General features: G+C 41.3%; 8 protein-coding genes across 8 annotated transcripts; 1 reads left to right on the forward strand and 7 right to left on the reverse strand.

The window, feature by feature from the left end:
* Positions 1-3,348: 3,348 nt before the first annotated feature.
* BCR41DRAFT_382666 (hypothetical protein) lies at positions 3,349-6,488 on the forward strand (the record flags this gene model as incomplete). Its single annotated transcript, XM_022027375.1, has 2 exons — positions 3,349-5,105; positions 5,205-6,488. 2 exons carry the CDS (start codon positions 3,349-3,351, stop codon positions 6,445-6,447), a joined length of 3,000 nt encoding a protein of 999 aa, XP_021886365.1. The 3' UTR covers positions 6,448-6,488.
* A 284-nt stretch (positions 6,489-6,772) lies between these two features.
* BCR41DRAFT_343912 (pyridoxal phosphate-dependent transferase) lies at positions 6,773-10,352 on the reverse strand. Its single transcript, XM_022022384.1, has 3 exons — positions 9,784-10,352; positions 8,994-9,585; positions 6,773-8,913 (listed from the first exon to the last, which is right to left on the reverse strand). The coding sequence occupies exons 1-3, from the start codon at positions 10,140-10,142 to the stop codon at positions 6,793-6,795; spliced, it is 3,072 nt and encodes a 1,023-aa protein (XP_021886366.1). The 5' UTR covers positions 10,143-10,352; the 3' UTR covers positions 6,773-6,792.
* Positions 10,353-11,575: 1,223 nt separating this feature from the next.
* BCR41DRAFT_2775 (hypothetical protein) lies at positions 11,576-13,970 on the reverse strand. The gene is made up of 5 exons (XM_022020197.1): positions 13,906-13,970; positions 13,589-13,817; positions 12,631-12,848; positions 12,458-12,533; positions 11,576-12,295 (listed from the first exon to the last, which is right to left on the reverse strand). The coding sequence occupies exons 2-5, from the start codon at positions 13,746-13,748 to the stop codon at positions 11,832-11,834; spliced, it is 918 nt and encodes a 305-aa protein (XP_021886367.1). The 5' UTR covers positions 13,749-13,817; positions 13,906-13,970; the 3' UTR covers positions 11,576-11,831.
* Positions 13,607-15,083, reverse strand: BCR41DRAFT_343917 (hypothetical protein). Its single transcript, XM_022022385.1, has one exon. The coding sequence runs from the start codon at positions 14,681-14,683 to the stop codon at positions 14,105-14,107; it is 579 nt and encodes a 192-aa protein (XP_021886368.1). The 5' UTR covers positions 14,684-15,083; the 3' UTR covers positions 13,607-14,104.
* A 1,346-nt stretch (positions 15,084-16,429) lies between these two features.
* Positions 16,430-19,138, reverse strand: BCR41DRAFT_2796 (hypothetical protein). Its single transcript, XM_022020218.1, has 5 exons — positions 18,789-19,138; positions 18,237-18,632; positions 17,884-18,086; positions 17,702-17,756; positions 16,430-17,571 (listed from the first exon to the last, which is right to left on the reverse strand). The coding sequence occupies exons 1-5, from the start codon at positions 18,913-18,915 to the stop codon at positions 16,676-16,678; spliced, it is 1,677 nt and encodes a 558-aa protein (XP_021886369.1). The 5' UTR covers positions 18,916-19,138; the 3' UTR covers positions 16,430-16,675.
* A 694-nt stretch (positions 19,139-19,832) lies between these two features.
* BCR41DRAFT_343920 (hypothetical protein) lies at positions 19,833-20,850 on the reverse strand (the record flags this gene model as incomplete). The annotated part of the gene is made up of 2 exons (XM_022022386.1): positions 19,833-20,229; positions 20,357-20,850. Coding segments are annotated over 2 exons (614 nt in total), but the record flags the coding sequence as incomplete, so codon positions are not given.
* A 288-nt stretch (positions 20,851-21,138) lies between these two features.
* BCR41DRAFT_343921 (hypothetical protein) lies at positions 21,139-22,727 on the reverse strand. Its single transcript, XM_022022387.1, has 5 exons — positions 22,605-22,727; positions 22,302-22,420; positions 22,153-22,213; positions 21,808-22,012; positions 21,139-21,703 (listed from the first exon to the last, which is right to left on the reverse strand). Exons 1-5 carry the CDS (start codon positions 22,684-22,686, stop codon positions 21,262-21,264), a joined length of 909 nt encoding a protein of 302 aa, XP_021886371.1. The 5' UTR covers positions 22,687-22,727; the 3' UTR covers positions 21,139-21,261.
* Positions 22,728-24,818: 2,091 nt separating this feature from the next.
* BCR41DRAFT_417840 (hypothetical protein) lies at positions 24,819-27,123 on the reverse strand. Its single transcript, XM_022029548.1, has one exon. It carries the CDS (start codon positions 26,873-26,875, stop codon positions 24,836-24,838), a length of 2,040 nt encoding a protein of 679 aa, XP_021886372.1. The 5' UTR covers positions 26,876-27,123; the 3' UTR covers positions 24,819-24,835.
* Between the last annotated feature and the right edge of the window lie 171 nt (positions 27,124-27,294).

The raw sequence follows: 27,294 nt of genomic DNA on the forward strand, positions 1-27,294 counted from the left end.
AAGAGTGCAAATTCTGATGCAACACTCACCACAGGGCCATCTTATAAATCGGGAGCCTTAGTGCTGATACAATGCATCTCTGTTCTGTGGTCTGTTACGCTATTTGTTAATGCTGATCTGTAGATGTGAAATGTCCCCTCGCTTTTTATGCTACAAACAGAACTTGGTATAAATATACGTGTTGGATCTTGTCGCTATTTGTAGCCCCTATTCTTTCCCTTAAACCGATGCGAGATATCTTCCTCTACAGAGTATCTTTTCGCATTGACTGCATTACTCTTGGATTCCTCCATACTTTATAGCTGCAATTAATCCCTTTATTCATAGTGTTGTTATCGCTCATTTCGATTTGCACAAATTTTTCATTGATGATCGATCAGGACGGAGAACCTAGTTTGTAATCTTGTTAGTTCAAATGGCGCCCATGTTGTACTGCATACATCTATGCAATACTTCCCCGACGGTAAAGAACATTTTCTTGTTTGTTTATTGTTGTTGTTGTCGTTGTCGTTGTCGTTGTCGTTTTTTTTTTTTTTTTTTTTTTTTTTAATCACAACTCTGGACCACGCACAAATTAGAGCATTAATGAGGTGATTATTGGAAGCATGGACCATGAACTCGAAGCCATTGGTTAGGGTTTCGAGCGTGAATCAAGTAGCTTGCGACTTGAGGCTAAAAAGAGCCATGCGATTGTTCTAGATATATATGTATATATTATATATCCATTCATTCCTTGATATTGTATTCAGTTGACAGAACATACATGTGTATATATACTTGCGCACAAGCGCGGTCCATTGGATGAGAAAGATAGTGCACAATTGGGCTGGTAACATTGATTGCAATGAAGATGCAAGTGTAATATACACGTTTTTTACTTTTTGGTTCGTGTGGATATAGGCGCCGCATGATGCTCAGGCACAGCAAATCCGCTTATTTTGTCCAACTTGAACTAATGTCAGCATGCGAGAGACAGAGGGAAAGAACTCGCATGTCGTAAGACAAACAAGGGATCAACAAAAAAAAAAAAAAAAAAAAAAAAAGGCGCAATGGTGCCCTTTTTACTCGAATATTACAAATATATATACTATAGACATGATGGATATTACATGTGCTGTATAGCATAAATGCTTAAGCATCATAGCAAGGCGACTGAGTTGCAAAAAAAAAAAAAAGAGAGAGAGAGGTGATGAATGGTTGATGATATAATATATATGTATAATTATAGTCCGCGCGGTTTTTGTTTTCTTTGGCCCTTGACCCTTTTTGTCCATTAGGGTGATGGGCAAAGGAGTGACAATCATATGCCAATGCTCATCGGACTGTCCAGGTGCTCTATTTTATGTATTTTATTTGGGTACTATTCAGTCCAATTCAATCCTCAGCCATTGGAAGGAACAAGCATTTGATATAACCCAACAAGACGTTGTGTCTCTTTTTTAAAATCAGTTCTCTTTCGCATATTATTTTATTTTCAATATTGATTTTCGCTGTTTTATTCACACTCCGCCTAGTCTTCTTCTATCTCTTAATAAAACCAAAAGACATTCTTCTTCTTTCTCTGCAATTCTTTTTTCTTTCATTTCATTTCATTTCATTTCATTTCATCCCATCTCATTCTTTTCTTTCCCTTCAACAACTACAATTCTTCTCTCCTAGTTCAAAAAGATATCAATTGACTTAATCAGATCAACGTATCATTCCTCTTCTCCTCAGGCTCACTCGCTCCCTTTGTAAAGAAGCTGTGCACACTTTCCATTTTATTTATTCAACTTTACATCCTTACTGTTCTCTTATTCATTCTTATTTCTTTTTTTTCACTCATCCTCCACCTTGTCTAATCCTTGAATTATCCTTACTACTTACTGCTTTCTCAAGGTGAGTTCAACGGTTGTTTTCCACTTCGACATTCTCCCCCCTGTTCAATTCTGAAAGGCTTGCACTTTTTTATATATAAGTGAGGACCAACAAATATGCCCGTACGATCTTTTTTTTTTTTTTTTACGACATGTTCTCACTCAAGCACGACAATATGGAGAGATATCAGATGCTTACTTTAAGCACCCTGATCTTACAGCCATACATATGCTTGCAGCTTACCGTGCATTCCAACAGGTCACAACCTGCATCTTTTTTTTTTTTCTTTTGTTTGTTTTCCCTTTCTTGGCTTTGTCCCACTTCGTCCCTGCCTTTCCTTTCGTTCCGCGCGATAAGACGTAGCAACGTGTTGCTTCTCGTGCATACCACGGGTGATTGACACACCGCTCTCCCTCAGCCAATAATTTTCTTCCTTTCCGTCCCTCTTTCATCATCGACTATTGTTTACTTGCATCCATCTTTGTTTCCTTCTACCCTTTTTATACAGCCCGGTAGTATATTTAGTGTATATACATTTCTACCACATCTCCCTGTCTGGTTATTTTCGTTTGATAATTCCGCAAAAGGAGGGTAAACAGACATTGACACATGTCAGTGACAAAATTGGCTATTTGGTGTTGTTGCCCTGAGCACGCCACAATACTGGTACAAAAATTTGCTCTGAGCTAAGCGAAGCTAAGCTAAGCTTGGCTTATCATCGGTAGACAAAACCAGCTGATTGTCGGCTTTGTTCATGTGCAAGATAGACACATGAAGGGGGAAGGGGGAATAAGTGCAGAACAGGGTTAATTGCTAACCGCGGTAATTTTCTTTTCTTTTGTTTCTTGCCTCCGTCTTGGTGCCTGAATTCCTGACGCATCTGATTGGCCACTATAAAAACGTGTATGACACGGGCCATTTTGTTTCATATTTTTCTTTTCTTTCTTTCACTTTTACGTATCCACTTTTCTCTGATTTATTATTTTCTAGTTAAATGTCTTGAAGGCATTCATACATTTATCCATTTGTAAGCTTGCATTTGCATTCTCGCATTCCTTTCGCTTTGTTTCCTATCTTTCCTCAAATACCCTTTAAGAAGCAATAGCGATACGATTTACAGGTATCATTACCTCATCCTCCCCCCCTTTTTTTTTGGCACTTGTTCATGCTACTATTGTTTTTTCGGATATATCTGTCAGTAACGGCTTCGCTTGTTGCTTGTAACCCGCTTTCAACTAGTGCACACTGTCTTCGTCTGCCTCCTGAGCAATCTATACTATCATTCCCTTCTTGTCTTCCTAATCATGGGTTGTGATCAATATCATTTTCTTCATGGTCTTAACCTCATTCTCTTTGCTTTCTTTTTTCTTCTCTTTTCTCAACAAAAAGAATAATAGAACAAATAGCTATTAGAGATCATATCGATCCAATACCCTTTCCTCACTTCCTCCACTCCTTTGCATATAGAACTTTATACAGACTTCAAATATCATGTCACTACCACAAGAAACCACAACCATGCAGTCCACACCTTCACCCATCCCCGTCACCATCAGCATACCATCATCAACAATAACTGTGGAATCAGCACCAGCAACGCCACTTTATCAATCATACCACTCACAAATCGAAAATTTGAAACGGCTTCCTATCCCATATAGTGATATCTACCACGCTCTTTCTTCATATGATACATTCCCTCTCCGGACAATCCACGAACGCTTCCGCAGCGCATCAACAAGTTTGACATCATGGCTAGAGAGCGCAGAGATGGCAGTCTTTGCGCTCGAGATGGATGTTGGTCAGGAGGGCGCAGCAGATAAGCGTGACATCGGTGAGATGGATGTAATCATGAACCGCTTCCAGCCCAACGTCGACATGTTGGTCGAACTCAAAGAAAAAATTGAACAGAGGCTAAAATCATCATCATTCGCAGAGCAAGAAGAGGTAGCATCTCTTCAGATTGACCAGGATCTCAATCAAACCATTCAAGGCATCAAGTCAAGCTGGGCTGCTCTTAAACAGATGCTTGAGAAGGTTAAAGGAGATCTTGCAGGCGCAAGGCTACGCGCTGAGCTCATGACACATATGGATAGTGTTCTCGCTGATATTGATGATATCTGTACCAGCATCGACGCTTACAACAACGAGCGCAGCGCCATGACTTCTGATGATGAGGGTTTGTTGCCAAGCCGCGCGAGCCACAGTGATGTAGACCAACAGGCCAAGCAACGAAGTCTCGAGACACTCGCCCAAGTTGACTCGCGTATTGAACTTTTGATTTCCAGGATCGACTTTTTGGATAATCGTGTCGGCTCCTTACCCAAGCCCGAGACTGGACTTGGCAACGAGTCCGAGGATACCCTTCAGAGCAAATACCAGCAGGTACTTTGCCGCTGGGATGATCTCAAGTTCCGCCGCGAACGTGTCAGCGATGAACTCAAAGACGACAAGTGGCTGGAAGTCTTTGATCAAGTTGCCGAACAGGTCGAGTCGATGATGGACTCGATTGAAAGGGCTGTGTTACACTGCCAAGGCCTCCTTGATCACATCAAAACGATGGTCCGTAACAATACTGTTCCTGATGCCCCCATCGACCGTGAACACCTCTACAACATTTTCAAGTCCTTCGAAGCCAAGCACAAGTACTATACCCCTGCTGTTAACCAGATGCTCGAGATGCTGGAGAATGGCATTGAGAGCCGCACGACTCGAAATATGGATGTCATTTCCAGACATCAGGCCATGAATGTCAAATGGGACCGCCTTGAGGATGGACTTGAGCGCGTCGACAGAGAACTTGATGATGTTGAAAGACTACTGGATATCCTTGACAACTCAAGGCTCCCTTACTTACCCAAGTTGCCTCTCAAGAAGCCCGAGCCCGCTACAAATGTGAAACGTCAGTCTGCTACACCTACCAAACCTGGTTGGAAGTCGTCTACGTCTAAGGCACAGACTACAACTGCCAGAGGACAGCCTGCTCAAAAGCAGGCAGCACAACGACAAACACCAGCACAGCGTGGCCGACAGCCTACGCCAACATCTACTCAACGCTTCCCAGCAGCCACTCGTGGTCGCTCCAGGTCGCAATCCCCTACGGACGGTTACTATGATTATCGCCCATGGTCGCCTGCCAACTCGACCAGCGGCTTGTCACAGTCAGGTCTCCTCACAGCCAGTGCCTTGAACAACTATAGATCTCTTAGCCCCAGCCCCACGCGTGGTAACTACCGTTCTCGCCCATGGTAAGCATCAAACCTGTGCAACGTAATTGTAGTCCATTGTTGAGATTGTATAAAGTTCATTTGGTTAACCTTTTTCTTTTTTTTTCTTTTCTTTTACTGTATGAACAGGTGTCCATCGGTCTCGTTGTCTTCCCCTGGCATTCCAGGTATTCCTCAGGTCCTCTCTGCAGCTGCAACTTTCATTCCTCGCCCTGTTAGTGTGAGTCAAAACCGTATTGACTCTCCCGCGCCCACTGGTCGCGCTTCTGCCATGTCAAATGGATCTAGAAGCAACACGAATACCCCATCGATGCTCAGGACTCCTGCCCAGATCAAACCTGTTTTCTCGCCCTCTGGAAGCAATAGCAAGCTTTCGAGTGGTGTGCGCTCGACTGTCACATCACCTACACCCACTGGTAATGGTCGTAAGACAGGATTACCAATGCCCGCATCGAGACAAACCAACCAGCGCACGACTTCACCCCAAGTGCAACGAGGGCAATATAGCCGTGAGGCCTCTTCCCCCACTCCAGCTAGCTATGGCGCCGGCTCCCGACTTTCAACCTCGTCCATGTCGTCCATGTCGTCCATGTCGTCCATGTCTTCCGCTTCTGGACGTCAGAGGCAGCTCAGCGCCAACGGTACTCAAGGTTATAATGGCCGCTCATCGCCTGTATCAACCCGTCAAAACTATGGTTACTATGATGATCGTACCTATGGCTCCCGCCCTGGCTCTCGTCCTGGCTCTGCTGCTGGGTCAATATCGAGTCTAGGGAGAGATCATTACGGATATGATGAGCCTCTTAGCCCCACAGTCCCCTCCCGGCAATTTCGCTACGGCCGTGAGCAGGCTCTACCAGAATTGATGGATAGAATGAGCATCCACTTGGATGATGTTGAGCCCTATAGCCCTATCCGGGGGGACGAACTTGATGAAGAATTTGCCAAGGTGGTAAACGCTAGCCCCATCCAGATGCAGGTCCGACGTTTGGGTGAGGGTAAATACTACTTTGGCGGACACCTCGATGCGCAGGGTACATCGTTGGTCGGAGGCAAGATGGCCCTCTGCCGACTGATGGAGTACGGTCGCATTGTCCCGGGCGACGGGGACGATTCTGGTGTGTCAAGCGCCGGAAGCCACAGTGGAACCGATGACGGTCTCCAACCGACTACCGGTGCATCTTCACGCCGCAATGGCTCACGTCCTCAGGGCAGTCTTGCAGCATTACAAGCTGAAGAAGCAGCGCAGAAGAAGAGACCCCGCAAGGTGTTGGTTCGTGTTGGAGGTGGTTGGCAAGATTTGGATATCTTTTTGTTGGACCACAGCAACTTGGCTACCGACAGTGCCGTCCGCGCATACTAAGACTCGCTGATTGTCAATCATCTTGTGTAAATTACAAATGTAAAAAAAAAAAAAAAAAAAAAAAATTGCACGCATTCACATCCATATTCATTCCCCCTCACAGCATTGCACATTCTACCCCTTTACTTCTCGATCTTGTATCCTTTCTCCATCATTTCATGATACCCTTCCCCTCGAAAAATCCAATCTTGTAAATAAAAAAAAATAATAATAATAAAAATAAAAAAACTGAAATCACACACAAAATTTATGGTTCATAAGTTACTGCAAATGTTACACGTAGTATCTCGAGAGAATGGTGGCAAAAAAAAAAAAAAAAAAAAGGATTTGGTTTCTTTTAAATGTTTATTTGGTTCTCTTTGGAATTAACTGTTTCAGTTCCAATCCTTGAACATACAACTGTACAACTTGTAGAGGCGACACAAACCAAACCAACTCTTTAGCCAGATCATTGATCTCAATCGCGTCCACTTCTGCCTGTAACTTTTCCCATGACAATTCCTCTAGTGCGTCCAATTGAATCTGACGATCCTTGCTTGGAGTAACCCCTTCTTTCTTGATTCCATTAGAAAGTGTGCTTGATTTGTTAAAGGGCAAACATCCTAAGAATCTCCTAAAGTTAGCACGATAACTGGAGGCCTTGGACATGGACAGAGATTCAAGGGTTGAAGGCGCTGAAGATGATGGAGCGCCCGCGGATATAGATGTGGATTTAGATGTGGATGTGAACATGGATTCGTTACTAGAGATAGGAGATGAAGGGGTCATATCATGCTGCTGCTGCTGCTGTCGGTGTTGCATTGCTACATCATTATATGGGCAGCTTCCATCCACCCCTGCACTATCGCATTCACAACTAGTACGAATATTCACCGATATGCCACCATTGTCGTCTCGAATTTCGTTTGGTAACTGAGAAAGAGAGGGCTTCAGGTCTGATCCGAGGTCATGTTGCTGAGGAGTGAGGTCGTGGTGGAGGACATCTGTTAGAGTGTTTTCCAAAGGTCCTTGGGTATGACATAAGGGGCCCGAAGTTTGATGGTTGTGACCATGGCTATGATTAACGCTGCTTTGGGAATGTACATTGTTAAGATGAAGCTGAGAGCTGCTTGGCAATTGACCAGGCTGAACTAGCTCTTGAAACAACTTGCGAAGACCATGAATACAATCAACCGCTACTGAAATACATTCCTCTCTCGAACCACGAGCTCTCCATTTGCTAGTCGAGATCTCGGCCGAAACAGCCTTGTAAACCGCCTCGCGAATGAGCCACTCACCAGTCGCCGCATCGAGTCGATAGAGGGGAATTAGCAGGTATCCATACTCGGCAACCCATTCCAATGATTTGATCACAAATTCAACATCTTTGTCCTTGGTGAAATATGAAAAACTGAATCGGACAAAACCAGGTTTGAGAGCTTTTGAGCATAAGTCCTTCTGATGGATGTTACTGTTGGTGGTATTGCCTCTTCTTCCCTCAGCTACTCTTCCTCCTTCTATCCCTTGCTCTTCGACAGAGCTGTTGCCCAGTAGCAAGTTCCAGAACTTGAGTTCTGTTTCTGCATCGAACATGAGCAACTGTGAAGCATATGGGCCTGCACACATACATCCGCCTCTCATCTCTACCCCAAAAAAGTCGTTCATGATCGTGCTCAATAATGCATAATGAATCTGTAAAGGTCGTTTCTGATCACGACTCCGGAATCTTGGAACTGCGATCGTCAGACTAAAGACTGCTATGCGATTCCTTTCCAACAACGCGGATGGCGGTAATGATGATGATGATGATGATGATGATGATGATGAAGATAATGAAGGTGCTTGAAGCCCAAGTACGTGAACGTTCTGGCGCATGAACCCTGGCGCCGTCAACCTTTTCAAGACCTCTCTAGCTAGCTGGTATTCCTTCTGTAAAATCCATTTTGGGCCCATGATCTCTTGCAACCTGAATACGAGCCCCGTCCGGATAGTGGCCGGGATGTTGGGCGTCCCAGCTTCTTCACGAGCCACTGCATGGTTCGTATACTTGTGTCTGTTCTGGATCACCATATCCACGGTCCCGCCTCCTGGTGCGGTAGGGGTGATGTACTGATGTTGGTATCCGTCTTCTGTACTGTTGTCAAATATGCGCCCATTTTTATGTTTTTCGGCCCATTCGAAGATCTCAAGACGGGCGACCAAGACTCCCGATGCACCGGGCCCGCCTAGGAACTTGTGTGTAGAAATAAACACACCATCCTTGTAAGCTAGATTCCTCGAACTGCTCTCTGATCCGTCATTAGAGTGGGTTGTGCTGGAAAAAGAAGACGAGGATGTGAAGGATGTGAAGGATGAGGAAGACGAGGACGAGGGAGCTGAAGGTGGGGGATTCATGTCAATAGGAGCATAAGGCCCCACGCCTGCAAAATCAAAGAAGGCAAATGCGCCATATTGGTGAAGGAGCTCCGAGATAGCTACGGTATCATTCTATTTAGAAGGGAAAAAATACTGTCAGTCTTTGATAATATAGATAAAGAATAAATAAATAAATACAATAAAGGCCTTACCAGAATACCAGTCAAGTTACTTCCGGCCGAGAAAGAGCCTATCTTGAGTGGACGATGTTGATGTTGAATCAACTGCTGCTTCAAAACTTTCAGATCCAATTGATGAGTCGTCCTATCCTCAGGAATGACTATAACGTCTGCACAGCTCTCACGCCATGGAAGAAGGTTTGAATGATGCTCTTGGATCGAGAGGAAGACCACTGGGCGATATTGTGGAGCCAAGCGAGTTGAAAACGAGAAATAGCTCTGTTCGCATAAACACGATCCAGGAAAGGAGGAAGGAGGTAAGGGAGAAGGTAATGATGATAAAGTTGATACCATCGGGATAGTAATCGGATCGGTGTTGGCGGTGTTTCTGCATTGAGCATGAGCATGAGAAACAGAGGGCTGTGCAATTGAGACAGCGTGTGTGATATTGTGAGGGCAAGTGCACGGGCGATCAGGCACAAATGTGGCTTTGGTATTTGTACAAGCATTGGCCACAGCAGATCGAGTTGTTTGTGATTCGTTCATCGCTCTACGGATCCAGTACGCCTCGTCTGTTAGGCGAAAGACATTACGGACCTTATTGATGGCAGACGTGGACCCATCCCTATTTTTGAAAAAGTGTTGTAGTTTAGCACAGAGCAACAAGGGGTGAGGCGCTGATGGAATCACAAGCGGAGAAGGGAATATGAGGTTTATCGAGCCTAAAAATGGCACTGCAAATCTTTTGTGTTACAAGTGCCAGCAATGTATACAATAGGGACTAAAAAAAAATAGGACAACTTTAGCTGAGTTGTAACCTTACCCACTAAATATAATTGCTGCTTGGTGCTCATGCCCTGGTGTCGTGATCGCATTTGTACATCGAGCAATTGTCTCTCTTGCGAGCTTGACACTCCGTGAAGTAGTTTTGGAAGTCGATGTGGTTGAGGTGTGAGTATTGGCATAGAACGGTAGCACATTCTCAACCATGATAGACTCAAACTTTCGAAGAGGCTTGGATGATGCAAAGAAATCGGTATAGATCGACTTCCTGTCTTTCCCAAAGAGTGGATCCGCAATCGTTGGAGAGGCGATGATGTCGCATTGGATCTCTTTGAGTAAGCGCTGAGGATCCTTTTGACGCATCTGTGCCCAGGCTGCTAGCTGTACTTGAGGATCCATTTCAGTCTTGTTGTTAAATTTTTATCTTGAGGAACTAGCTGTGTAATTAGGGATGTTTGCGCGATATGAAGTAGAAGGCGACAGCTACAACGGCAGTAGGAAAAAGTAGTTGAAAGGATAATAGAGAGTGAGAGGAAATGGGTAAGAGAGAGAGAGAGAGAGAGAGAGAGAGAGAGAGAGAGAGAGAGAGAGAGAGAGAGAGAGAGAGAGAGAGAGAGAGAGAAAAGACGATGTGTAACAAAGATAAAAGAAGAAAAAAAAAACGCGGATTGTTGTTCGTTTTCACAAAAAGAAAAAAAGAAAAAGAAAAAGAAAAAAAGAAAGCTTTTAAACTATCGAAAGGGGCTGAAGAACTGAAGACGAAACAATGTGGAAGCGCATTTCTTTGGACCGGAGGATAGGAATAGCCAGTACTCGTAACTGATATGTTTACCCATGAGGAGATTTTTAGACATCTTTCCACCCAAAAAGTCGGTTTTTGTCATAATGGAGTACCACGTTGAGATGCATGATTATACATTCTGTAAGGCTCCGCACACGTAATCACGCGTCTTTTGAATTGCTCTGATACGTTAGATCGGAACCATAAAAGCGTGTGCTACTGCTCTCTCTTTTAAATCAAAGCATGGTCTTTTGGACTTCAGACTTCAAACCTCTGCTAAGATAATAAAAAGAAACTATTTGGAGCAACATTAATCCATCTGAATAAAAGAAATAAAAATAAAAATAAAAAAAAAGGTTAATCGCTTTAAATTATGCCTTAACACAAAATTCCACAAAAGTCAAGCAACAGGAGGTTATTACTCAATTTAGTAATTTTTGAAATACGGGATGATCGTCGGAGCACTTCGCCCTTTAGCGATTAAATATATATAAATACCATCAAACAACAATTGTACTATCCTCGTCATTTGGTCACGAACATGTTTTAAAAGCATGGATTGTCGCCGTCATTTGGTCATGAGCATATTTTAAAAGCATGTAGTTATTGAATTGCTTTGGATGGCTCCAAATTTTGGATAATCCTAAATAGTTGGTGGCCAATTCAACCGCCGATTCAATACTCAAATCCCATCCATTGCGACGCGCTTTTTCTAGGACCAATTCAATCAACATATTTTTACAATATCTTCGTGACCGAATGACGAGGACAATATATAGTAGTAGCAGCGACCAAAACAACAATAACTGCAAAATAATAGTAATAGCAATAGCGAAAACAATTATATTCACAATGCTACATACTTCACATTATGCTTGTTTGATGACGACAGAACGCATCCATATTGAAACGTTTATACAATAACAATAAAGTAGATTTTCGATTATGGTCTGTCAGGCAGCTGTAGGAAAGCATGCTTCTTTAACTTCATTTGATATTCCTCATAGTCACGTTTTTTTTTTTTTTTTTTTTTTTTTTTAATAACAATTGGAGCAACAACTGACAGCAACAACTGACAGCAACAACTGACAGCAACAACTGACAGCAACAACTGACAAAAGCAAAAGCAAAATCAAAAGCGAAAAAATCATTTATTAAAGTACGGTAGATAATACAGGTGTAGAGAACAAGGACGATGAGAAATGTATAATATGTATAAAGGTTGATTGATATGAAATACTTGAAAATGAATGTGTCAACATAGTATGGAATAAAAAAATAAAGAAAGAAGTTAAAAAAACACCCATTTAGAATATTCCTTTCTCTTGCATGATTTTGACGTATTCTTGATGCTTTGCCAGCTCCTGTGCCTCTCGCCTCTTCTCAAACGGACAGAGATGACACGCTTTTGATGGCTTGGGCTTCCCTGCAATACTTCGGATAGTCTTATATTCCTCTGGTCGGTTAATGATAGTCAAGATGTAATGCGCCAAATCTTTACGGCTCAAAACCTTGATCTTGTTTTTGTTCTTGGGTAATTCCTCTGTACTCACATGATAGCGATTTGATAGCTCCCCGTCCTTCAACGTAACCGGCCGAACAATCGTCCAGTCCAAATATTCACTGTCGCGTTGGATAATGTCCTCTTGAAGCACTTTATCCTTGAGAATTCCTGTCATAAACATGCGAGAGAACAATCGCTTCGTGTTGATCAGATGGCTGCGGAGACCAAGGCATCCATAGGATGTCACCACAATTAGCCGCCTCACACCTACAAAAAAAAAAATAAAAAATAAAAATCGAAGTCAGAGAAAGAATCGGAGAATGAAGGACCATTAAAAAAAGAGTCCATTTGAATAGAATACGACTATGAGCACAGAACATGAGGATCGGAGTAAATAACAATTGAAAGAAATTATGCTCATAAACATACCATGCTTCTTTAAGGCATTGTTAAGGACAACTTGTGAATGTGAACCGATAGTGGTGTCATTGGTCATCAGTCGTGCCTATATTTTAAAAATAAAAATAAAAAAACACATGGCGTCAATGTCAACGTCTATTCGATCAAATTGTAGACTAGCGTTTCAAGTTCTATAGACATACCCCAATCACATTAACAACAACATCTTGACCTTCAACACAACGGTCTATATCCGCTTGTGATGTAGGTGAGCCTCGAACGATGATTAAGTTCTGATTCTTGCGCAGCGAACTGTCCTCCAGCAAAGCCCTATCATCGCGTACGAACGCTGTCACTCGGTAGTTGCGCTCAAGTCCTTGTTTTACAAGTTCAATTCCTGTCCTTCCATTTGCCCCCAATACTATTATAAATTCACCATCGATTGCAGTTATACATAGACAAAGAATGAAGAAAAAAAGGTTAGAAGCTGCATGCATTCCCATCATATTCATAATCATTTGAGAGCAAAAATGTAATATGTATCCAATAGGATGGGTATTCTCCATTTCTTTTTTACAATGGATAAACACAGAGACGAAGCTACAAGTCTTCGTGTGACAATGGATAAATACAGCTCTAAAAGGCTCCAATATTAAAACAGCAAGAGCCAATATATTAAATGCAGCATGTGTATGCGCGTAAAAGTGCCAATGTGCGATGTTGGGGAACAAAGTTCTATCAATAGTCCTCCACCTCATAGCCATGATACAGCATAATACTCTCTCTATACATATTTCAAAAAAAAAAAAAAAAAAATGAAGAGCAGCATCAGCTGGTTGATAGAAGAGAGGGAGAGCCCAATGCTGATTTAGGATGTGAAGATTAGATCCCTCTTTGCATTTTTTTTTTTTTTTTTTTTTTTTTTTTCATTGCATTAACACTCAAAAGGGTTTCGGCATAGACCATGGCAAAATAAAAAAAAAAAAAAAAAAAAAAAAAAACATGCGGGAATGACAACATGCTCGAGAGCCAAGTAACAAAAGTAATAATATATAATAAAAAAAGGGAAGAATAGGGATTGAAAAAAAAAAAAAAAACCACAAACAATCAATTGTTTCAAAGCGCAAAATACATAATGCGAAATGCGAAATGCAAAATTACCTAACAAATATTTGCCATTCCCATTGCCATTGTCGTACTCGTGCGACAACGTGAGCGCGCTCATTGAGTCCAATACGTCAAGATCGGGGTCCTCTTTTGAATCTGAACTGATCGTCGTATCGGAAGGCGAGGAAAGTGTGGGTGAATACAATGTATCCATCAATGTGTCCCAGCCATGAGACTTTACACTTGTCGCGTTCTCATCGCTATCATAGCCTGTATAGTAATACTGATCGTGTGTGGGTGAGTGCTGATTAGCACCACTACCACTACCAAGGTCATTACAACTAGCTTCAGACCATGGCCGTAAATCATACATAGATTTTGTAGTGCTTTTGAGACTCAGAGACCGCATGCGGTCAGGCGCGTGCCCGTGCCCATGCCCGTGCCCATGCTTATGATGAGAAGAAGAGCGGGATTTGGTTGAGGAGGATGAAGATGAAAGGTTGTCTTGGTCATGTTGATATTGATGTTGATGCGAGAATGTCTGGTTACTGGCATAGAGTTGTGCATCCGTCAGATGATGGTGTGAACTGCTGGGCAGCTCGTCAGGGTTGTAGGTTTCAATTGGCAGTGAGAATTGTCGTCTATCTTTGGAGTCCCTCGACCTATTGCGTCTGCTGTTCTTGTCCTTACTATTATTATTGTTGTGGTGGTGGTCGGGATTACTGCGATCGTACATTTCTTGATACATTTGCTTATACTCATTTCTTTGATGTTTGCGCTCCATTCTAGCTTGCTGCTTCTCCAGTTTTTCTTGTCGTTCCTTCTCTTTGGCATCGATTTGCTGTTGCTGAAGTTTCTGCACAATCTGTTCCCGTCTTTGCTGCTGAATAGCCCGTGCTTCCTTCTTTTGTTCAGCTGTCGCAGATGGTGATAGTGAAGAACGATGGAATTGCTGAAGATCGAAAAAGGAGATTGTAGAGGCATCGAATCGAGGGGCAGAAGATTTAACAGATTGTGGAGACGCTGTTTGTGAGGTAGCAGTTGTTGAATTAGGGATAGGTAATGAAGAGTAGGCATACTTTTTTGAAGGTGAGGGAAGTGGTGGTGGGAATGCTGTATGTGAGAATTCGGAGGAGATGTAGAACTCATCTCTTGTCCTTCTTGTCTCTGCAGCTACGCTCGAGGCTCGCTGTGTGCGACAGGATGCTGGGGATCGAGTATTGACCATTTTTTTTATTATTATTTAATGACAGTGTGGTACAAATGCACAAAATGAAGTGTGTATGTGGAGGAGGGAGAGATAATGCAGATGAATGAAATGATGAGGATGTGTTCCTGAAAATTACTGTTACAACAGTTGGAACAAAAGAGGGAGACAGTTGGAGGAATTGATAGGTGGAAACGTGAGAACCAAAGATGGAAAAGGGAAGGAAGAAGAAAAAAGGAAGAAAAGAAGAGAAGAAAAGAAAGAGAGACCCAAGTGAAGAAGAAAGAGAGCGAAAAGGCCAGGAAGGAAAAAGGAAAAAGAGGAATAATAAGGAAAATGAGGCTAGAAAACCATAAAAAGTAAAATAAGAAAAACTTTTTTGTTGGCTCTCAGCTTATTTATTCTTTTTACATTACAATAGTTCAGACTCTGTCTTTTTGGATCCGTGGAGTGATCCTTTTCGTCTTTTTCCTTTTCCATGTCTACCTTTTCGTAAATCTCTATCGCTATTATTTCTTTACTTCCTTACTTCGGCATTCTCTTTATTCAGCAGCGTTAGTCTTTTCTTTTCTATTCACCTAATGTCAAGTACCATATGGCACCATGTGGCAGTGTGTGTGGCTGCTTATAGTAGGAACTATCCCGACCAAGAGGGCTTCGGCTAAAGTTTTTTTTTTTTTTTTTTTTTTTGCAAAGTTTGGAGGGAAAGGGCGAATAGTGTATGCATCAATGCAACAATAAATGACGATGATGTACATGTTCTAGTTTGTATGTTTGCCGCGCTCCACATGGTAACCCTATAATATATTATTTATGGTTGAATACACTCTAATAAAGAAGTTTTTTTTTTTTTTTTTTTTTTTTTACATACGCCGCTTTAAAAAAAAAAAAAAAAAAAAAAAAGGCTCCAGTTTGAAAGGATATTCACATTACAACTCTCGTTCCAAACCTTTCCAAGAAAAACGTGGTCTTTGAAGTAATCAATAAATGACGTTCGCTCATCCAGAATTCTACCTGGTATCACGCCATAGTCATATAAATAAATACACATGTATACACTTGTTACTGTTGCATACTATGCCTGTCCAAGCCCGCTCGAAACATGTGTTTCTTGTTCATTCGTTGTCAAGTCAAACGGTTGAAGATTGGAGATCGGATTAAAATAAAAAGGGTCTCAACTGGTTTGTGCCTTGATTTTTTTTTTTTTTTTTTTTGAATTTTGCTCAAATGTAATAGCAATATATACAATAAACAAACCATCGATATGATTTGCGTGCTATTTTTTATTACTATTGTTGTATGTTATTGAACCTCCCCTCCCCCCCCTTTTTTTTATATTTTCCTCTAGTGTAATTTTTTTTTTTTGGTCAATAGCTGTATACAATGACGATATCTATCAACAATTGTATTTCGGCTGTTACAGAATGGGATAGATCAAAGTTTTCAGTAAATGTAGTTATTTCTTGGTATTGCCGAGTCTAGAGCCGATGGAGATGTTTCCTAAGCATAAAAGCCACGTTCTGTCGTCGCGTGGCTCAAAATGTACAAATATTATACATACATTTAGTGGCAACATTTGTCACGATAAATGCATGTGTATATTGGAAGCACTCTAAATTGTACATTACTTTTAACGATCATTACTCGTCTATCCACAAATACTGAGCTTAACTAAATCAAATAGAAATTTACTTGTATTTTTTATTTTTTTTATTTTTATGAGGCTAAATAACTATATACTTTAGTATGCTATGAGTGAAAACAGAATGGAGAAATGAAAAAAGACATAAATGAAACAAATAAAATAGGATCGATCATTGGTGGGGTACTCATTTGAGTTTTTCGTCCAGCATATTGCTGCCGCCTGTGAGATTTTTGGTATTACTCCTGTTCGCCACCCCTTCTCTTACAGAGAATATGACTCTACCAGTACATTAATTATTTCTTGTCCCGGAATGAGGTGGTGATGGTGATGGTGAGAATACTGCTGTTCCCACTGCAGCGTGCGATAGAGGTCTCGCGTCCTTCTCTTCGGGTTCATCATCATCCACATATGGTTCCAACTCTATCTCTTGTCCTTGCTGCTCAAGTGCATTAGCGCTCATCAATGGTACTTGTTGTTGCTGCTGAACAGGTGCATATGGGTTATACGTCTTTTGCTGATAATGAGGGTTTTGATCATAAACGGTCGATTCACTTGCTCGAGGCAATGCAGAGAGATCTAGTTGGGTTTCATGGGTCCTAGCGCCTCCTCCAGTTCCTGGAGCCAATGTCATTCCTGAAAGTCGGCTTGCAGCAGTCTCTGCCGAAGGATGTGCGGCTTCGAGTTTGTGAGCAGCGGTAGAAGCCAAAAATGGCTTGTTACTACGCTTTCTATTGATGCTGAATCCGCGCGCAGCGCCAGGTCCTGCCTTACTGATACGACTACCTCGTGTGTGTCTTCTCCATAATCGAGCAGCAACTGAGGCTAGTACAACGATGACAAGGAAGGCTCCGACAGACCCACTGATAATAGCGACAGCATGTCTTTGGAAATATGTTTGGACGATGGTCCCGAATTGCACGGCCCAAGAGGACGTCTCAAAGTCAAAGATCATGATATAGGCGTTTTGAGCCGCCTTGGTCTTGGACGTTTCAAATTCAAACCCAGAGAAAGACAATAACTTGTTTTGGTAGTTAATCAACGTGTGCATGGCACGGCCATTCAAAGAGTCAACTCCTTTTGTCCACTGCCAAGTACCCAAGTCGAGGATCCAAAGATCCTTGGCATAGGATTCTGTCGAGACTGTCTGGGTTGTGTTTCCTCCATGCATGTAGATCTTGTTACCGACTATTTAATAATAAAGACAAATGGGCGGTTGGACATTTGATCAATTCTCAAATATTTATATCTGTATTGTTTGTTAAGAAAAACAGAAACAATAGCACCGTTATCATCGTCAATGTTTTCACGTGCTTACCAGCAACAAGCGCGGCGAGGCGTCTAGGTAACGGAAAGTTTCCTCCAGCAGCAGTCTAATTTAGCAGCGCAGCAATGATAAATGTTATTTCATTAGTGTAAATCATGACCAAACACACAAATAAAGACATTATCTTCATTCTTTTTTTTTTTTTTTTTATAAAAAAAATTCCTTATTTTTACCAAGTTACGGACACTCCACTGGTTCGTTGCAATAGTGTAGACCCAGCACCGATCCATCTTATACCAACCAGACGCGGTATCGACATCATCTCCAGTCAATTTTGTTCCTGCAGGTTTTCCACCTCCAATGACCAGAATCGTTCCTTCGTGATAGATAGCAGAGCCTGCATCAATAAAAGGCGCCAAGACAACTGCTTGTGGAGGTGGTGCCGGGATAGTTGTGTTTGTATCGTTATTAGGTGGTGTTATAGGGGGTGGCGTCGTGATAATTGTTGTATTCTTTGCAGATTGTGCGATGTTGCCTGGAAGATGGTCTGTGGAGAATGACCATAACTGCATGCCCAGTTGTGGATTAAAGACATCATAGACGAATGTATAAACCATATGGTTCTTTGAGTCGACTACCTGGACAGGAACGGGTTGGTCATCCTTGACTTGACGTGGTCCGAGGATATCATTCGTGGTTGCAGATTGGGTCCAAGCATTGTTCTCCAACTGAAATTGGATAGAGGCAGAGCTGCGAGTAAAGGTATGTGGGCTGTTTGCATCCTTTGCCAGAAGATCAGGACACAAGGTCTGGCCATAAAACAGAAGAGATTTACCATCCGTTGACCCAACAGCCCATGAGGTTGTACCCATTACAGGTGATGATGAGCCTCCCTTGATGTTATTCCATGGTGCATTTGCTGCCACCCACCCGTTTGCAGAGTCGAGATGAAGGCTGTAGAAGTCAGAATAACAATCTCCGCCTGTTCCTGAGCCTAACAAAGGAATAATAATAATAATAATAATAATAATAATAATAATAATAATAATAAAAAAGATAACGCATGAAGGTTTAGTGAATGACACACTTTTACTTTTGAAGCTTTCTTGCTTTCGGGTCAAGCCATTTTTTACGTTACCTCCATAGAGAAAGACATCATCTCCGACAAGGGTAATGGCTCTGGTTGAGCGAGGCGGCACTGACTGAGGCTGAGCACAGGCTACGGCGATGATCAAGGATAGCACAGATGCGTACCAGACGACCATGGCTTATGGATTATCTTTGATGGTATAATTGCAAGAGTTGTTTATGAGCAGCAAAAGAAGGATCTGCAATTTTTTTTATGGTTCCAATGCTTCTTTGCGTCGTGCTGCACAGATCTTGTGATTGAAAATTTCTTTCCGTTGTCGTATTTGGACCAAGCAAACAACGAAACAAGTGGAATGAGAAAAAAGAATCTGATTGTTGAAGCGAATTAGAAAAAAAAAAAAAAAAAAAAAAGTGGAAAAAAAAAAAAAAAAAGAAAAAGAAAAAAGAGGAGCGAATGGATGGTGGGAGAAAGAGAGAGAAAATATGTGTAGATAGGGATTGATCTTTTTTAGTGTGGAATCGGATTACTACTTTTTTCAACTTGGGAGTGATCTCCTCCCCACTGTTTTGCATGCATTAATGACACTGCACTGAAGGCCCATGCCACTTTGCGTTTTTAGTTTGCCCTTCTCTCAAAATACAGCCTAGTGTAATTGTTATTCTCATTCATCATCAATTCTTCTTTGGGGCGGTGCAACAACAAGAAGGACATGGTAGCCCTGTCTTCTTTGTCTCTTCGTGTTTTGCCACTAAACCACAATAGGATCATGTTTACTATTGTATATACCATCCTGTATCCCATGTCTGATGGGCAAAAAAAAAAAAAAAAAAAAAAGAATAATCTTTTTGTCATGGGCAAAAAATACCTCTTTTCCTTCTCTTCTTCTCAATCTCAGCCCTCTCTCTAAGAACTTGTCATCTGTAAACAGTATGGCAGTCTGTGAATAAGGAGGATGGAGTTTGCTAGTCTGGCAAATAATGATTAGACATATTCATCCAAACGCTCTTTTTTTTTTTTTTATAGCTAAAACCACTCTTTCCTTTTCTGGTACCTCATCGCCACCTTTTGCCATTTGTTGAAACAAAGACACAAGTGCACAGCAGCTATTTTTATTCAATAGAGGACAGTAGTAGTCATGAAAGCACGAGATCTCCAGATAGGAAAATTTAAAAAAAGTTCACGGAGATATTTGTGTATTACATGTGTCAGGAGAAACTAGACAAGTTTAAATTCGTGAAATGCTGGATGGAAAAAAATAAGGAGTGAACATCTATTTTCCTGAATGTCTTCTACTTCCTTCACAGCATGAACACGAATGGATGTAGTAAGCAACGCAGCCTAGCTCTATCTGTTTACAAAAATAAGCTCTTCAAGTCTTCTTGTCTTCTTTCATGATTTTTTGTACTTCATCATCTGCATAATCCATAATGGCACGATCTTGCTCTGGTGTGTTTCCTTCTCTGGCATATCCTTTCTCCTGTAGGATATCCTATGAACCAACAGATACGAATAACGCGCAAGAAAGAGAAAAATAAAATGTTTAGTTAAATCACTTTCTTTCTTTCTTTCTTTCTTTCTTCCTTTCTTCCTTTATACTCGCTCTTATTCTCTTTTACCTTGTTGAGTCGACAGCAAAGTTGAAGCGTTTCTTTTGCTTTCATACACATGGATGCTCGATCCCACCATGTGCCAGATCGACCCATCAAACAATCTGTGAGTTCCATATTTATATCCGCACAGTTATCAAGTGCCGCTGCATGTATCGCCTTCCTTTGATGAATCGTATGTTCAAGCAGTGAGGGTTCAGTTGATATCTTTGATCCAAGCATTTTTTGTTTTGATGATGTAGATGAAGAGGAAGATGAAGAAGAAGCTGCTGCTGTTGTTGTTGATGATGGTGTATAAGATTCTTGTTGATTTGCAGGTGCATCATTGGTATCCGTGCTTCTTGTTGAGGCTGAAGCAGTTTTATGGCTGTTCGGGTCAAAAGTCGGCTGATTCTTTTTCAGGAACGAATCCAGATCTTGTGACTGACTGAGGTCTGACATGTATTCTGACATGAACCCAGTTGGTTTCTCTGACGATGTTGATCCCTTTGTTGATGTCATTCTTTTTTTTTTTTTTTTTTTTTTTTTTTTTTTTTTTAAAAAAAAAGTTTTTCTTCAACTCTTCTTTTCTGATTCAATGAACTTTCCTGCCAGTCCTGGGAATTGCGTTGGGAGTGAAACAGGAAAAAACAAAAAGTTGCTCCCCCACGTTCGTTCTCTCAGTCTCACGCTCTTCCCTGTGGCTTTTCTACTTTCTTGCTCGCAGAATACGCGCATTGACGCGTCTTGAACTTTATACTTTTTTTTTTTTTTTTTTTTTTTTTAATACGGATGGCCCTTTATAGATTCAACTCCGAGATGCTTCAACGGTTATTTTTTTTATTACACGTATTAAAAAAGAAAAGCTATTATATTTTTTCCTGCTTGCTATAAAATAAAGATATTGACACTTTTTCTGTTTTTTCCTCCCCCTATTATTCCTTGGCCAACTGCTCCCATTGGTTAGCTTGGAGAGGTGTCATTTCCTGAGGACCCTGTTGAGTGGGCATGAAGATCACTCTGGTATTCGATCCCTTTGCCATATTAGTCATGGTTTCCAAATATCGGATTTGCATTGCTGCAGGTGTATTTAGGATATCAGCGGCAGCTCGCATCAACTTTGCAGAATCCACTTCGGCTTGTGCTCCAATCACCTTGGATTCTGCCATTCGTTTCGCCTGTGCAGCCGACGAAAGAGCTTCCTGCAATTCCCTTGAGAATGTAATATCTTTAATCAACACCGACTCCACCTTCACACCCCAGACTCGTGCAGGTGTATCGATCACCTCTTGGATCTCTTCACCGATTGCCTCACGGTTCTCGATCAACTCTTGAAGTACACGCATACCCAAGATATGTCGTAGCGTCGTCTGCGTTCTATTAGATGAAATATATTGTATAACGGTTAGTTTTACTAGTCGCTAAATTTTATATTACTTGTACCTCGCGTTTTATTGTCGTCGTTCTTAAATATATCTTACCTTTCAATCAGTGCAGATTCAACGTTGGTGACTCCAAAGACCGATTGCGAAGGATTGATGACATGCCAGTACAGGACTGAATCAATGTGAACATTGACATTATCCTTTGTCATGATCACCTGTCGCGGGATGTCTGCAATCTGGATCTTGATATCAACCTTGATGAGCTTTTCAGTAACTGGGTTAATCTTTGTCAAGCCAGGATCTTTTAAAGTAGCAATAAGGAGCGGAAAATAATAATAATAATAATAAATATAGAGTTAAAATTAATTTTTCAATGAATCAAAGGCCAGGCGATAGCCAAGTAGTATAAAATATAAATGTTCAAGAAGTGAAAAGACATACCAACGATCTTGTAAAACTTTCCAAAGCGTGTAACCAATCCAACATATCCTTGAGAAACCGTCTATTGTTCATGATAAAAGATAAATATTTGTTTTATTTTTCCTCCCATGCTATTATGTTATTTATTTCATCGGATTAAATTGGGTTACCTTATAAGGGTTAGGACAGCAGACAATACATGGAACAGATCCCAACATTCCCATGATTTCACCCGCTGTGTTCATAAGACTTCCATAGATACCATGGTTCTCATCATCAGGTGAGAATTCTAAATTTCATAAAACAAAAAAAAAAAAAAAAAAAAAAAAGAAAGAAAAAAGAGTATTAGGCAAGAATTGAATGACCTTCGATTTTTTTTTTTTTTTCTTTTTTATAAATAAATAAATAAAAAAAAAAATAAAAAAAAAAAAAAGGCAAAGAACGTAAGAGAGAGCATTGCCTAGAGTTATTACCTGTTGCAAAGGACTGTTGCATGGAATGCTGACCAGGCTGTTGTGTGATAAGGTCTGCATTTGAAGTTGAAGTACCAGACATCTTTTTTTTTTTTTTTTTTTTTTTTTAATTATTATTTCTTTTTTGTGGAGAACTGAAAGTCAAGAGTGTATGGAGGAGAAAGAATAAGTAAGGTGGAATGAAAAAGTGATGAGATTAGAACACGTTGGAGAATGACAATGAGCAATACGGGTAAAGAGTAAGAGAAGTGGAAATATGGGTGGAGTATGAGGAGCTAGGGGTAAAATGGAAAGAGTAAAAGAGGAGAAAGTTATCTTTTTATCTTCTTGGTCGTCGTTTGCATTTGGGGCCAAAGTCGAAAAACTGGTTGCTTTTTTTTGAAATCTGGAACTTTAACGCCCTCAAGGTTATTATTTCCTCCATAGTGTGTACTGTACATACATGTGCATCAAGCACATCGCTTCGCCTCACTTTTAAAAAAAGAAAATCGACTATTCCATGGAAACCGGGGTGAGCACCGCCCCCATTTTCTTTTCAGAATCTTCCTACCCCTTGTCGACTTTTTTAGAGCAATGACAAAGTGAAGTGCTAATGCAATATCAAAAAAAAAACGATGTTGTGAGCCATGTAAGTCTCCATCGTGTATCTAGAATTCAGCCATGGCTCCTCTTTTTTAACTTTTGGGCTGTTGTCACATACAGTCGACTCTGTCTAAGTGCAACGATTTCTGTGGTCCCGAGGCTGGGACTTATTGCAACTTGCAAGTGCAAAATCTGTCTAAGTCCTGAGTGCAACGACCCCTTCCGCCCACATTTAGGGTTTACCATATAATTTTTGCACTTACAGAGAGAAGACAATACATATATTATACATTATGTATTAATTGAATACGATCAAGGGCGAGGAAAAAAAAATGTCAAGTGTGAACTGTTGAAGGCACTTCTGTAAATCCCTTGCAGACTGCAATGCTTTTTTTGTCATCGAGCAGAGTCCATTTGTGCCGTGATCCTGGAATTGCTAGAGCAGCGCATCATCGATAGTCAATTTTTTGGATTGACTGAGCAACCTGAATACTGAAGACTTTGATACTCGAACGTTTTCGGTCTCACAGATTTGATCACATGATTGCTGCAAATTCATAATAGGATTTTCTTGGGTGAATCTATTTGACAACCCGGGTTGTCACTCTTATTTGACAACCCCCCCTAATTTAGCAGTCACACCGGCTTATTTGGCAACCCAGGTCTTCAATTTTCACTTTTTTGTTATTTGACAACCCGGGTTGTCAAAAAAAGAAGAAAAATTGTCTTTTTCAACCTGTCACATGACAAGTCTTCACCCTCTTGTACTTATGGAGGGCCTTTCTCAGCTGGATTTCTAAAATGGTGGCAACACTCCATTATCATGACTGTGGTTATAGCTTCTTCTGTCTCTCTTTTTTTTCCTTTCCGCGTCTTACGCATGCGCCATCAAGCGTCGCATAACCACTCCGAATTTATGCATGCTTATATATCCAAAAAAACCCCTTAGTGCATGTTACCCGTATAGGCACATTTTCTATAAAAGCAAACCCTTGTTTTAGAAATCAGTTGTAATAAAAAAACAACACCTCGTAACCAAAAAAAAAAAGTTTGTTATTTGATGGAAGCTTTTAGATTGCTGGAGGGATTTCGTGTTGCTGAGGGATAGCAATAGAAACGATTTTCACATAATAATCTTGCCAATAAAAAAAGGGTTGTCAAATAATAGTGAGCTTGGGGTTGTCAAATTAGATATTTTACTATTTGGCAACCCGGGTTGTCACGCAAAGAAAAAAAATTGAGAAAAATAATTAAGGGGGGGGGTTGTCAAATAAGAGTGACAACCCGGGTTGTCAAATAGATTAATTCGGCTGGGAACGAGCCTAGCAAACATTAATGATTTGTGCCTTTGTCAAAGCGGCTAGGGTTCTGGGGGCTTGTGAAGCATTGTTGCTTCATGAATACGAGATGTGTCTTTAATGATATGCCCCATACAACTCACTTCACGTGATTCTTCATAAGTGCAACCACTGTCTAAGTGCAACGCAAAAGGACCGCCCAAAACGTTACACTTAGAAATTAGAAAGAGTCGACTGTATTCAACTTTTTATACGAAGAGCAGTTTCTTTTTTTTTTTTTTTTTTTTTTTTTTTTTTTTTTAAAAAAAATAAAAAAAATAAGAAAAAAAAAAAGGTGAGAGTGAATGCACTTTATTTATGTGACACTTTTGAAGGCGATGGCGACGTTGACGATAGGATGATATCTTTGTAGAGAGGCTTTGACCAAGAAAGCATATCCATATAATCACAGTGGGGAGCTGTATGGGTTTCATCATCACCTTCATCCTCTACACTTCTCCATCCACTACTAGCATCTGGAGCCCGGTATAGATATTCTGGTTCCGTACTGGTATTCCTATCAGGAACCTTAGAAATAGCCATGGCAGGTGCCTTCTTTGTCATATCCCTCTCATCTTCGTCCCTGTTCTGGTCCTGGATTTCTATCCTTGCGTCTCCTGCCTCCTGTGTATCATCTTTACAGGCCTCATTATTATCTTTCTGTTTACCCATGTTGAGATAAGGCCCCGGTAGCCTCTTGATGACTTTGCCTTCAAAACAAAGTACCGGTCGACTCACCCATTCATTTTCTCCTTGTCCCTTGCTATCGTTAGCAACCCACCTTGTTCCGACCTGCACTCCATGCATTACCTTCTCCGCCGCTCGGTTCCACATCAACTTTAAACACTCCATCTTCTCTGTATCAATCACTACCAATCCCATGGGCCAGAGTGATTTCGCATAGGGCAGCAAGGCTTGCCTCGTAAAATCAGTCGATACCGCCAAGATTGCCATCGTCGGCTGGGTCTCATACGATAAGGTCCCTTGTAGTTCCCGAACAAACTTGGGTCCAACCTTGGAACTCACCATCTTGCATTGAACAATCACCTTCAGATGGCGAACCAGATCTCCTGGTTCAGGCGATGCACTTAAGGGCAAAAACCAAGTGCCTCTCAGGTCCACTCCCAGATCATTATTGCCTGCAGATCGTTGTGTATAAATCCCAAGGTATTTTCTCAGGACCTCTTGGGTCTGATACTCAAATAATGTTCCACGATAGATCGTGCTTCCTGTGTTGTGGTTAAGGCCTTCAAAACTTGTAAGGTCATTATGTGAGCCGCTGCCACCGCTTCTATTCTCTTGATCATTTCTGTTCTGAGCACGGCATTGTTGTACATCGCGATTGATGTAGGGCATAGAGGAGTGGATGTCTCTTGGAAAAGGTGCGGGCTCAAGCTCTGGGGACTCTGTCCCATTGCTGATAGAGGCGTAACTTTGATAGGTCATAGGCAATGAAGTGTCGATGGTTTGTAGTCCCGACAGAACCAATGACGTTGGAAAGTAGTCTCTTTCATCCAACCTCTTCTTGGTTCTTCGCCTTCTCAGTATGGGTTCTGACGGTAACAGCGATGTAGCTGCTACTGCTGACAATGGTATCGACGCTTGTTTTTTAGAAGCAGTTTTATTCGTCTGTGTGGCACTCAGGGTTGTTTTCTTTTGTTTATCCGATGGTTCTGCCGTCGATACGGAGGCATTTAGATTTCCCTCTTCTAGTAATCTCGAGCTTGTTTTCGTCTTTCTAGCTCTTGTTTTCCTCGACAGTGACGGTGATGGCGACGATGCTGTTGTTGCCGCTGCTGGAGTTGCTAACTCTACAGATGTATTGTTATCACTGCTCACCAGAGTATCTCCCTCCTCTTCTGTTATTTTTGACTTTGTCTTCCTGGGTTGCTTTGGCTTTTTAGGACCCGGCGATCCTTCTTCCATAAGCATAGCGGTGCCACTCTCATCTTTGACCTTTTTATTTCGCGTTACCGCCTTCTTTTTTCTCTTTGGCTGTTGTTCTAAAAACGGCGTTGCTTCCTCTTCTGCTTCCGTTTCAACTATGGACTCTATTGCTGATATAGGTGTCACTAACGGTGTCGGTGATGGTGATGATGATGATGATGATGATGATGACAGCGGTGGTGACGCGTAGATAATTGTAGATAGTTCAAAGTCAACAACGGTAGGAGCAGAATGTACAGTAGGGGTGTCAGTAGCAATGGAGGAGCGGAATCGGACCTTGTTGTTATTGGATTTCATATAGTAGCTACAGCTACATGGTAGTCTTAGTCTTTCTGCTCCTCTTGCTCCTGCAAGCTGTTTGCTAGTGATTATTGCTGTTGCTTTCCTGAATGTAGTCTTGATCATCCTTTGTGAATGAGAACAAGTTCAGGAACGATAGTTATAGACGTTTATACATATTTTAAGCGCACCTTTCCTTTGGGACAATAATAAGCTCCGAGTAATACAACGCACGCAGGTGGTGGCTTTGCCCATTGTGTCCTACCTGATTCTACTGCCATTGTGGGGGGACAGTATTAATAAAGAGAAGACAAGACAAGTGGGGACTAGCGAAGAGCCCTTATTATGCAGATAATAAGGAAAGGAAAGAAGAGAAGGAAGGAAGGATGGAGATAAAGTGTGTTCTTTGGATAGTTAAATATGGACAAAGCATTGCAAAAGCAGTTTGATCAAAAGATGGGCTTAGTTTGCATCGTTATCAGTTATTGAAATGCCATCCATCGTCCCTCAAGTGCATGGCTGAGTTTTAAAATTTACATGTTTCT

This window comes from Lobosporangium transversale (assembly GCF_002105155.1).
Source record: "Lobosporangium transversale strain NRRL 3116 chromosome Unknown BCR41scaffold_1, whole genome shotgun sequence".
In the NCBI taxonomy this organism is placed as follows: Eukaryota; Fungi; Mortierellomycota; class Mortierellomycetes; order Mortierellales; family Mortierellaceae; genus Lobosporangium; species Lobosporangium transversale.

Coding starts and splice junctions, on each gene's coding strand:
- BCR41DRAFT_2775 (XM_022020197.1), bottom strand. CDS start 13,748: ATGGATACATTGTATTCACCCACACTTTCCTCGCCTTCCGATACGACG. Junction 12,849..13,588: donor GAATGGCAAATATTTGTTAG/GTAATTTTGCAT, acceptor AATTTATAATAG/TATTGGGGGCAAATGGAAGG. Junction 12,296..12,457: donor CAATGCCTTAAAGAAGCATG/GTATGTTTATGA, acceptor TTTTTTTTGTAG/GTGTGAGGCGGCTAATTGTG.
- BCR41DRAFT_417840 (XM_022029548.1), bottom strand. CDS start 26,875: ATGATCAAGACTACATTCAGGAAAGCAACAGCAATAATCACTAGCAAA.
- BCR41DRAFT_343917 (XM_022022385.1), bottom strand. CDS start 14,683: ATGAGTTCTACATCTCCTCCGAATTCTCACATACAGCATTCCCACCAC.
- BCR41DRAFT_343912 (XM_022022384.1), bottom strand. CDS start 10,142: ATGGATCCTCAAGTACAGCTAGCAGCCTGGGCACAGATGCGTCAAAAG. Junction 9,586..9,783: donor GCAGCAATTATATTTAGTGG/GTAAGGTTACAA, acceptor TTTCAAAAATAG/GGATGGGTCCACGTCTGCCA. Junction 8,914..8,993: donor GTAACTTGACTGGTATTCTG/GTAAGGCCTTTA, acceptor CCTTCTAAATAG/AATGATACCGTAGCTATCTC.
- BCR41DRAFT_2796 (XM_022020218.1), bottom strand. CDS start 18,915: ATGGTCGTCTGGTACGCATCTGTGCTATCCTTGATCATCGCCGTAGCC. Junction 18,633..18,788: donor TGATGTCTTTCTCTATGGAG/GTAACGTAAAAA, acceptor GCTCAGGAACAG/GCGGAGATTGTTATTCTGAC. Junction 17,572..17,701: donor CCTCGCCGCGCTTGTTGCTG/GTAAGCACGTGA, acceptor ATTATTAAATAG/TCGGTAACAAGATCTACATG.
- BCR41DRAFT_343921 (XM_022022387.1), bottom strand. CDS start 22,686: ATGTCTGGTACTTCAACTTCAAATGCAGACCTTATCACACAACAGCCT. Junction 22,013..22,152: donor AAAGTTTTACAAGATCGTTG/GTATGTCTTTTC, acceptor CTACTTTAAAAG/ATCCTGGCTTGACAAAGATT. Junction 21,704..21,807: donor GAATCTGCACTGATTGAAAG/GTAAGATATATT, acceptor TTCATCTAATAG/AACGCAGACGACGCTACGAC.